This window comes from Agrilus planipennis, unplaced genomic scaffold, assembly GCF_000699045.2.
Source record: "Agrilus planipennis isolate EAB-ADULT unplaced genomic scaffold, Apla_2.0 scaffold26, whole genome shotgun sequence".
NCBI lineage: Eukaryota > Metazoa > Arthropoda > Insecta > Coleoptera > Buprestidae > Agrilus > Agrilus planipennis.
Genome location: NW_020439469.1, coordinates 1,919,382 through 1,931,180, shown reverse-complemented (window position 1 = coordinate 1,931,180; position 11,799 = coordinate 1,919,382). Strand labels below are relative to the sequence as shown.

Below are 11,799 nucleotides of genomic sequence, written 5' to 3'. Positions count from 1 at the left end.
ATAATCTAAACAAAACAAAAATATATTTAGTATCAGCATTGCACCCGTGCGAAGCTGGAGCGGGTCACTAGTAAATAATAATTCATCTCATTCTTCAACGAATGATAAGGTAACGATCGATGCAATTTTTTTCGATAATAATCTAAACAAAACAAAAATATATTTAGTATCAGCGTTGCACCCGTGCGAAGCTGGGGCGGGTCACTATTAAATAATAATTCATCTCATTTTTCAACGAACGATAAGGTAACGATCGATGCAATTTTTTACGATTTTTAGATAAGATTGAATTTAATTGAATTAATTCGCAAATCCATTAGAGAAAGTCATTTAAAATAAAATTGCTTCATGTAAAAATTAAATAAATAAAATTATACTATGTAAATAATTACTGTTTTTGAGGAAGAAATAGTGTCTCAACATAATTACTAAAAAGTGCTATTCACCAAGTGGGCCAAACTACAGTAGAGCGTCGATTATCCGAACTAATTGGGGGACTTGGGTGTTCGGAAAACCGATATTTTTGGATAATCGAACTGATTCAGCCATACATATTTACGTATAGGTAAATGAAAACTATGACGGCCCTCTAAGTTTTTCATTAAGTTTAACTACTTTTTTACACAGAATTGGGCCAGAAATAGGTTCTTCCTAGGCGGGCGTAGTAGTTCGGATAAGCGGTCGTTCGGTTGATCGACGTTCGGATAATCGACGCTCCACTGTAATTAGTTGCTCAGGGCTGGGTAAATTGCTACCTGTCTTTAGCTTGTAAAGGGTTTGTTGGTGCATATTATACATATGCTGTTAAGAATTTTATAGGACAGTATTACAGGGCGATTTCAAAGTCAAACTATTCATTGGCTTCTAATAATATCTCACACCAAATGATACCAAATCTCTCAAAACAATGCTCTCTTCGATGTGTAGTTGATGTAAACAATTGGATGGCAAAGAACAGATCGGAAAATTGATGGCCTAAGTCAACTCATTCTGGTACAATTGGCCCGAAGAAATGAATCTACCACCACAATCACGATATCAATAAAAACAATTAACAAAACGAAAAGAATCATGCCAGAAGTTGACAATTGACAATCGGACACTTTGCTACGTGGAACTCCAGGTCGTAACGACTATACGTACCAATTTTTGAGTATTGGTGTCCCCTTGTTTATATTCACTTGATTATCAATTACATATCAAAGATATCATTGTTTTTTTATATATTTGGTGATACTGTAGTTTCTTAGGCTTTCACGGCCGGTGTATATCACCACTGAAGATGCCGTCAGCAATAAACGGAAAAACGTTTGGAAAAGTAAAAATCCCCTTAAGAAAACACCGCATCGATATTTGGTAATAATAATTAGAAACCAATGAGTCATTTTGACTTTGAAATCGACCATCTGTTTCTATTCAGTACCTAGTGCTTGTGAACTGTTTCCTTCATCAGTCATTTTTATGTTATAATTTTTTATTTTGTTTGATTGAACTTTTTTCTGTACTGATTCTTCTATTTCTTCTATTATACAGAGACGGAGAGAAGACATTACTCATTACAAAAGCTAGGTCAGCGGAGCAGTCTGTCATATGGAGGTATGAGTCTCATTTTTTTTATTTTTTTGTTCTGTGCTTGATGTTCTTTTTTATGGACGGCATTATTTTGTATTGTGTAGTAAGGATCATAACTCAACAGATATTACGAGTCATGGGTTGCGACATTCTAATCATTTATGAAATTGATCGAGATTATTGCAAATTTAGTTTTCGTAGGCTTTTGAACAGGAATATTTGCTGTTTGTATATTTTACAAAATCTCTGTATATATTTATACACTATTTATAACTCAAGAATGGCTGCGCCGATTTTGATGATCTCTGATTATTCGGATTCGTCTCCTCCAAGAATAGCAGAATAATTATTAAAATATCGGAATTCACATAAAAAAAATAATTGCATCGAAATGAAAAAAAAAACAAAACAACTGTCAAATCGATTAACCTCAAGCCTTCCAGATTATTCGTTCAATTAAGTACCACAAGATCGACAACACAGAATGTACTAGAAATTTTTAGAATAATCTATTATCGCATAAGCTATAAATTGCGAATATTGTCTTTGGTTTGTTAAAAAAAAAAAAAAGACGAGGTTACCGGTTAATTTGTTTTTTTTTGTGCGAATGTTGTTAATAAATTTTATTGTGCGAGTATCTAAATACATGAAATAAAGTCGGATTAGTTACACCATTTATAACTCAAAAACGGCTGGACCGATTTTAATGACCTCTGATTTGTTGAATTTGTCCTGAATAGTGGAATAACTATTAAAATATCTGAAAAATTGGCAAAAAAATTATACAAAAAATTCATTTTTAAATAAATTAGGTTTGGAACATACGCCATCTTACTCAATTGACATCTCCCTTCACGAACGCTTATAGCTTATTTGTAATAATTGATGTCCATTGCAAATCAGTGACATACTACACATTATAGAATAGAAATTCAGCAGAAAGTAGGGGGAAAACAGCGCTTTCAAATATAGAAAAATATTGAAATATGTATAGGGTACTTGAACAGAAATGTAAACAAAAATACAGAGAACAAATGTCAACAACTGTCAAATCGATTAGTATCAATCATTGCAGATCATTCGATCAATCAGTCATCAGTACCACAAGATTGACAACCCAGAATCTGTGAATTATATTATTACGTTAATAAAATTCGAAATAAATTGTAAGTTTAGCTGAAAGTTAACATGACAGTCATAAACTGTCAGGGGTGCGAAGTTCACCGGGTCAGTTAGTAAATACATAAAAAACTATGTAAATGCAATTGATGACAAATTTTATTGTAGGTTGCTAACAAATACATTACATACTTGTCTTAACTTGAGGAATAGTATATAATTTCAGAACAAAACACAACTTATTGGACCATGAACTGATGCTGTTCTCATTTGAGTCTAAAAGTCATCGTGTGAATCCGCATCCAGCATCGGAGATGGAAGGACCTCTGAAGAAGCTCTCTACTCGTGTTAGCGAAACGTTAGGAAGCATTTCTAACATACGACGGCCTTTAGACTCGAATCAGAACAGCATCAGTTCACCTACTGGACCATTATCCATGAAAGAGAAACATATACCATATGTCTCAAAAAGAAGTGCTTAAACAAAACAATTGAATCAATGCGAATTCATTGCCATAAACCTTGTATTGTTAGGGTTTCAACCGCTTAATTTTTGCTTAAATTCTAAGCAATTTAGCCAAAATATATCAAGTTAACTGACGGTGGTAAAGTTTCGGTTTTGGAGGGTTCTTTGTTACCAAAACTTCCCAAACTGACTGTTAGAGCCACGACCGTGGTTAACGCGAGGAGGTTTTACAGTAAATAGTATAATATATAGGTACTTGTAGCTGTGAAGTTTTTGGAGATTCCTGATTTCGCGGTACACGAACGAGTTTTAATTGGAAAATGTGAATTTAAAGTCTCATAATTCGGTTTCCGTCAACAAAATTGCATTCAAATGCAATCGCGCAATTCGAACCATCAGCTAATGAGTTCCTCGAATAACATTGTACATGACAATGAAACGTGGAACAATTTGTGTTCTAAACTTTTATTAACAGTTCGGAGTGGACTGTAAAACGCGTAGCCGGCGTTTGTTCGTTTGTTAAATTGCAAATTCGCCATTGTTATTTCGAGTATTACTTCAACTTGACTTCCAGCGTCCGCTGCGTTTCAATTATCATTACGAGAATACGAAAATAAAATACTCAAAATTCAGAAGTACACGATCCTCTAATGTATTTCCTCGGTTGGAGCAATCAACAATAACATCTAGGAAATTTCACAATTCATTTTTTTTTAAATTAAAACTTACTATGATGTGCAGGTTTTGGTCTAAAAATGAAAATGTATTATAACAGTAACATTTTTTTTCAAGGAATAGTGTACAAAAATATACATATTAGATAACTAACGTGCCACCAACTAAGGGTGTGTTCCGAAATATAACCCAGCACACTGACCAGTGCTGATGACGTCATGAATCGACGCCATACTGTTGATTCGTTCCGAAATATACTGGCCAGTGCGTTGACATCAAACTGTCGCCATATTGAGAATAATGCTTGTGCTCGTTTACAACACTTTCGCTTCAAAAGTTATTAAAGTTTCTTACAACAAACAATTCCTCAAAGTGAGATACACACACGTCCGTTTGATATACTACTACGTCACACTTGTCTCACCAGTACAATATGCATCATCCGCAGTGGCCAGTATGCTGGGTTATATTTCGGAACACACCCTAAGTGAACTATCTATACCAGGGATGAGCAACACGCGGCCCGCGGTCCGCTTGCGGTCGGTTAAACATGTTTATGCGATCCGCCAAGCATTAATAAAACTGAATTTATATTATCGACTTTGAATCGAAAATGTTTTCCTCGCCATTTAATGTTGACGTGGATACAGTTCGTGGAAGACTTTCAAATGGAAGTGATTGACATCAAAAATTTTTATAAATCGTATGTGAACTCTGAGAAATTTACGCTTTTGACGAAAAATACAAAGCAAATGATGTCTCTGTTAGGAAGTACGTACATATGTTTGCGAACAATTATTTTCAACCATGAAATTAGTCAAAAATGACCACCGATCAAGATTGAGTGATGCACCATTAGAAAGCTGCGTACGTGTAGGTACCTCATCAATTCCACTTGATATTTATCAGCTTGTATCGAAAAAACAGTGCCAAATTTCTCATTAACCATTTCAAGACAATTCGTTTTATTGTTCTTTTCTTGTTTGTTTTTATTTTGCATTAAAATTTGTATTTTTAATCTTTTATATTTTTTTATTCTAATGTTTATTATAAATAAAGTTTTGTAAATTATTAATAAGTGTTACTTTATGTGCGGTCCGCCAAAAAATTTTAAAATTTAAATTGGCCCTTTGATTAAAAATGTTGCTCACCCCTTACCTATACTATTCCTAATGCGAAAAAATGGTGTTCTCTAAAAAGAAACTGCACTGTTCATTTTCAAGTAATACCTAGACAGCACAGTTTTTATTGGTTTTAAATTGAGCGTATCTATTTAATTAATTTGAGTCTCTCTGTAGAAGTCATTAATTAACTTCGGCAGCTATAATATCTGAGAAATAACTAAATTATAAGTAATAAAATAAACCACTCATTGTGCCATTAAGGTAAATGACATCACACTAGGTTAATGTTGACAATTCTAATAAAATGGAGCCAAGTTCGTTACGTTAGAGGTCGTCGGTTTTGCTGATAGCCGATAAATGAATTGAGATCTAGAGTTCCGAAAAGAAACACCCTCCGATTGGCTTCAAATTTTTATCACTATGGGCTAAATGATGATACCAGCAAAGATTTTTGGCGATTCGAACTAGAAAAAGTAAGTATCTAAAAAAAATTGTTGTGCATTGTTCATTTTAATCGTTTTTGAAATATAAGTACAAAGGTTTTTACGGCCAGAATCCATAGTAGAATGAAGATTCGGGCTATAGGGCCGTGGTCTAAGTGAACTATTCTGTCCAGACGTTTTCAACGCAGCACTACCACTGAGGATGCCAGCCGCAGTAGCTGATGAAACGTCTGGGCAGAATAGTTCACTTAGATCACGGCCCTATAGCCCGAATCTTCACTCTACTACGTTTTTGAGATATTGGTGGCAGCCCTTTCTTTTTTTTTTTTAAACTTCACTGACACGGTGCCGTGTATCTGGGTCACATACTTGGTACTAACCTTGGCGTAGTAATTTATATTAAGATGGTTTTGTTTTGATTTTGGCACGGACAATCTCAGATTTATTTGTTAAACAGCGAATGAAAATGCATCCACCGAAGGCATTTCAGAGGAATCCTAAAAGTTCTGTAATGGAATAGAAACAGTAGGATTTAGACATAACGTAAACCTAGCGTGGTATTTTAAGCTGATTTAATTTAGACGGCTGCGTTTTATACATATGGGTAGTGGTGTGTTAGATCTCGTGAAATAGACTCATTTCATTAAATCTGGGAGAATTCCTTTTGTCTATATGCGTTTTAGTTGAATTATTAGTAAATGTAAACCGAAACGGTCATATATCTGGGGAAAAATATAGGACATAAAATGTAAAAAAACACATATTCTATCTGTCAGCGTGTGCAGGCGTCTTAACTGCTTTTTTCAAAAAAATATCGTAGAGCCTCGTCTGGTAGGTAATAAAGTATAGTAACCAAAACAAATTTCAATACTTACTAAAAATATTTATAGGTATTGGAAATTTTAAATCGGTTAAGTTGTTTACTAGTATGAGAAGGTGTTAGAAAGAGTAGAGAGAAGGGCTCTATGAAAGTAAGTAAGGCATAGGCGTGATAGGTTGCCCAAATATACTGAGTTAAAGTTTCTAAGAAATTAAAAGCAGCTACTGGAAGTGTGGTCGTTTCGAAGAGGTTGTTGAGTTGAGATGTTTTACTGTATATGTTACCGAAAATATAAGAAATCTATTTAGGAAATGCATGAAACATTGTTTCAAAGATTTTTTGATACACACATATCCTGAGAAATGTATACATTTCCTAGAAATTGTATGAAATTCCGATAGTGTACTAGGAAATGTATAAAAGTGATGCTTTTTGTGAATGAAATTTTCAACAACAGCGCAACAGTGGATATGCACTGAGTGTACCCATTGAAACCTAAGTGTAATACATTTCCGATTGCTATTTAGGAAATGCATAGATTTCTTAGGAAATGTGTCTCATATAATTTATTTCACACATTTCCGGGCGATTTTAGAAATTATATACTTTTCCTAGGAATTGTATACAATGACGGATTACACACATATATAGGTACTGGTAAATATGTAATATTTTTGGAGATTCCTTATTTCGCGGTACACAAACGAGTTCTTACGTTTGAAGGGCTTAGTAACAGATATATTAGAAGCAGAATCAGGAGCTAAAGAGAGTGGAGGAAGAACTAGATGTATTACTTTTCATAAATAGTTAAGAATGTTCGAGTTTTAGGGAAATGCGAATATTAGCACAGGATAGGAAAAGGTAGAGAAGCGCGTTCAATCGGTCTTATTATCATGAATTTAAGCTTGAAAGGGATTAATAGAACCTAAAGGGATTAATAGAATCGAACAAAGGTTACGAAATTTTTCGTGAATCTGTATAATTTTTAGGGATATTCCAAATTTCGTTTTTTTTAGTTTAAAATAGGTTTATTAGCTACAAGTATTATACACTAGTAGCGAACTGATAACCGAAAAGAACGATATTGTATTACATGCAATCATCAAAGGGCGGAAAAAATACGACGTGGTAGAGCGAAATTCCTACAAATACCTTTATACCTACCTATATCGCAAATAATAAAGTCGTATAAGTCAAATAAATCCAATTTAAAGCTTTTGAGGGGTGTTACGATTGTTGTGTTGTTCAAAAGATTTTGTGAGTTCGGTGAGTTTAAGGCAGTTTTCAACGTAGCAGATGATATTTTCAGATAGGCGTGGTTGAAAAAATATTTTCCACACGTTCGCCAAATTTCTATATGCATTTTCGTCCTAGCTCAAATATTGATAACGATTTAACAGAAATGGGATAAAAGCGAATGAATAAAATTCAGAGCTTAATCTCGTCAATTATCATCTTGGGTTTTAATGGTTTATTAAAAGGAGAATATTTAATTGAAACCATAGTATCTAATGTTTTTAATTTAAAGTTAATTCTTTTCTTAATTACAAAAATACTCCATAATATTGAAAGCTATTAAGCTAATGTTTCTTTGACGAAAGAAATGAATTAGAACTTGTATAGAAAGATTTTTCAGTTGGCTTAGTCGCGTTGGTTTAAGCATCTTAAGATGTGGACGAAAATGTCTGGTAAAGTATTTTTCTTGCAAATTTTTAACCTGTTTGGGAGATAAAGAAGAAAAACGAAATTTTGATGCATCCCAACATTTTTGTGTAGGTATTCTATATTTTTATTAATTATTCATGTCATTTTACAACTGCACCTTTAATACCTTTTATGGTACAGGAATATCATACCGGAACTCACCAAAACAAATAAAATAATAATAAAAGGCTTTTGTCTACGAAAATGTTGATAGACGATATTAGACTCTGATAGTTAATATCCTCTGCTCTCCATTTCAATAAACCTTAATTAATAATAAAATTAGAGTGAAATAATGATTGAGATTGATCAGTTGAAATCAAAGCATACATTTAGAAGTCGAAAGTCAAACACTTGGGACTTGTAGCTATTGAGATATTTGATCAGGATCATTCGAGGATCATTTTCCCAAAGTTTCTTTATAATCGATCGAAACCCATGTTTTTATCTTTACTACTTTCTAATAGGTGAGGTCATAAGCCAAACAGAATGAGATTTTTGCGACTTGCAGAGATTGAGAATTTTCATAAGAATCATTCAAGGAACATTTTTTCAAAATTCCGTATCTTTTCAATTTGGTAGGTCGTAAGTCAAACATGAGATTTTTTGCGATAAGGATAATTCAAACGACGTTTTCTCAAAGTTTCATTACAATCGACCAAAACCTATTTACCTATCAAAAACTGAGGGATCCTTCATTTACATATTTTTCTCGGCGAATCCACTATTTTACGTCGTGTGGGAACATGACGCGACGCGCCACACCCTCGTCATCGTTATTTCGCGCGTTACTTAATCTTGTTGACGTGATACGACATGCCACATTACGTTTTTTGAATTTTAATGCTTCTGTAGTAAATATTTTATCTCGGTGATTTCATCTGAACCATTACAGTGTCACCTGCATGTAATGTATGCATGTAATTGTAAAGATATTTTGTACAATTAATAACTAGACATTTTGAAACTTAAAGCAATGTAGGTAAGTACAAGAAATATAGACATGGAAGGCACTTATGTAAACTAGGCTACGTTCATTATGAGCAACGTTGTAAAATGTAGTTTATGAACGAATTTATAGGGAGTCATCATCATCATCATAAGGTCGTCAGTCTGGTTGGACACGCACCTCCACTCGTTGCTATCTTGAGCTAATCTTCGCATTTCCCCAAAATTATAACAACCCACATCCTTAATTATTTGTGAACAGTAATCTAATCTATCTCTACCACTACCCCTCCCAACTCCCGTTTTTGCCTCTAGTACATCTCTGACTAGACCTTCATGCCTGCGAAAGTGTCCTACTAATCTATCTCGCCTATTCCTTATTGCCTTCCACAGGGTCCTCTGTTCTTTTATTATTTCTAATACCTCTTCATTTCTAACTTTCTCTATTCACGGTATCCTCATCATTCGCCTGTAACACCACATTTCGAACGCTTCTAATCTTTTCTTTTCCGCCGCGCCCACTGTCCATATTTCGCACCCGTATAACGCCGCGCTCCAAACATACACCATTAACAACTATTTTCGAATTTTTAAATTAACCGTTCGCGAGCATAGAAGTGACTTCGTTTTATTGAAGGCAACTTGACCCTGCGCTATCCACTCCTTTATATCACTACTACCCCTTCCGTCCTGACTTATCTGACTTTCCAGATACCTAAAATCAGCCACTTCTTCTAATTTTTCGTCTGCTATCTCTATATTCGCTCTTTCCTATTTTTTCTTTCCTTGCATACCAGTATTTTTGTTTTACTTTTATTTATTTTAATACAGTACTGCTTTGTCAGTACCGTATCCATTTTATTTAAAGCTTTCTAGTGTCCGACCGAAACTGGTTTTTATGACCGAAACCGAAACCAAACCGAATTTCGGCAACGGTCTCAGTTTCAGCCGAAACCGAAACCGAAGCCGAAACTTNACGGCATCCAACTACAGAAAGCGTAGTTTTGGAGATTCAAATATTTGTTACTGTTGCCACGTGCAATAAATATTCTACGAATATTGTCGATGAAACCGACAATGAAAATGCTGGCGAAGAAATTGTTGCACAATTAGATGCCTTCATTACCAAAGAAACAAACGAAACATTTCTATCAGGGAAAGAAAGTTCTGAGGTTGGTAGCTAGGAAGTCAACAAGCTCTCAACCGGTATTCAACCACTATATGTTAAAATATAAATTAGAAACATTGCTGTGTAGAATGTGAACAACAATAAAAGAAAGCGCTATGTACTCTACGTCATGGTTGTAATCAAAGGAGTATAGAAATCCGGATGCAAAATTGCTCAAGAAAGTTATTGTCTAAAGGTCCCAATATTCCAATACGTTAAAGAAAATAAAGTAGGACTTTTCTTATAGGAAATTTTCTTTTGAATTTTCATGAAACAGGTAGGTAGGTACTTGGATTTGAATATATGTACAATTGCATTTGTAAATAACTTCAAGCATTGTACATTTAAATCCAAATTGCAACTTTTTACACTGTTGTCGTTGCTGTCGAGTGTCTATATTAGGGTAAAGCCGGGGACATTCGGATTAATTATTCATTATGTAATTTATATACGATATATAGGTGTTCTTACAGAAGCTATATACCGAAATTATGATCATATGGTGCCAGATAATTGATCTAAAAGAGTATCAAAACGCCTAATTTGTATAATTATTGTATATCAGGCCTTTTACCAATGTTTGCATCATGAATTTGTATTTAAATATGTGGCATTTTAAGCATGAAAATTTCATAATATTGAAGATTACTTATATGAAAAAATCTGTATGCAATGCTATTATTATTACAGATCGATATACTCAACCCTTTAAAAATTCAAAATAAATAATCAATACCTCTCTGCTACCGCAATTACCATTTGACGGACGTCATATTCGTTGTCTTTTTGATGGACTCGCTGCGGAGGTACTTTGAATTAAGACTAAACACTGCGATACCTATCGGACAAATAAGGCCAATTGAACTGTGGGGTTGAAAATTACATCGAGTTATATATATATAGCAAATAAACAAAATAATGACAAATCAATAAGAGTGTGTTAACGAGTATAACTATTATTGTGCGCTTCAGGCTAGAAATTCGGGCATGATCGAGACGCTACTTTGACAACCACACGTTATCAATTCTCTTCTTAAATCAGAAACAACAGTCAAAAGTAAATGTTAAATATTTTTTAATAGCTAATTTTTATATAAGTATAATTCTTTTAACATCCTGTGATAGAAATCTGTTATAATAAACATTAAAATTTTTATACATTTTTAAGTTTGAAAATGAAGTAGAAGTAGTGATTTGGTACTATCCTTACGCATCCTTAATACATAAAATTAATTAACCACTACTAATCAAATGTAATTAATTTGATAAACGCATTTTAGACATGTCCAAGTTTTGGACAAACGAACTTAAACTGAATTTCAAAGCAAAATGTTTTTATGCTTTGGGTATTTGGTTGTATTGTATACAATTCCTAGGGAATGTATACAATTCCGAGGCTATTTAGGAAATGTATAAAATATTGTTTTAAAGGTTTTTTATTCACACATATTCGGGACATGTATAAAACTAATGCTTTGGGAAGGGGCAAAAAAAAATATTTGTGATTTTTGACGTTAATTTTTAATTGAGCAATACATTTAATGTGACCCCCCAGGGGGTCACATAACCATCACGTCATCTCAAGATATCAAATTTGTATAACTTAAGAATAAATAATATTTTTGCTATCCTGTACGCGTTTCATTTATTCCATAGTCAGACATGTATAGACAAATAAATAAGAAGTCCTATAATGTATCTTTGAGGTTTGTCACTCCTATATTTTTTAAATAAAACTTAAAAAACAAAGTGGGGGGCCA

The 11,799-nt window shown here is 33.7% G+C and overlaps 1 protein-coding gene across 4 annotated transcripts in view; it reads left to right on the top strand.

The window, feature by feature from the left end:
* LOC108740369 overlaps positions 1 to 11,799 on the top strand; it is a 243,001-nt gene that overhangs the window by 56,475 nt on the left and 174,727 nt on the right. For all 4 annotated transcript variants that reach the window (XM_018474662.1, XM_018474678.1, XM_018474671.1 and 1 more), the window contains exon 2: positions 1,534 to 1,596. In XM_018474662.1, the coding sequence (XP_018330164.1) occupies positions 1,534 to 1,596 (63 nt within the window). The remainder of the gene's footprint in view (positions 1 to 1,533; positions 1,597 to 11,799) is intronic.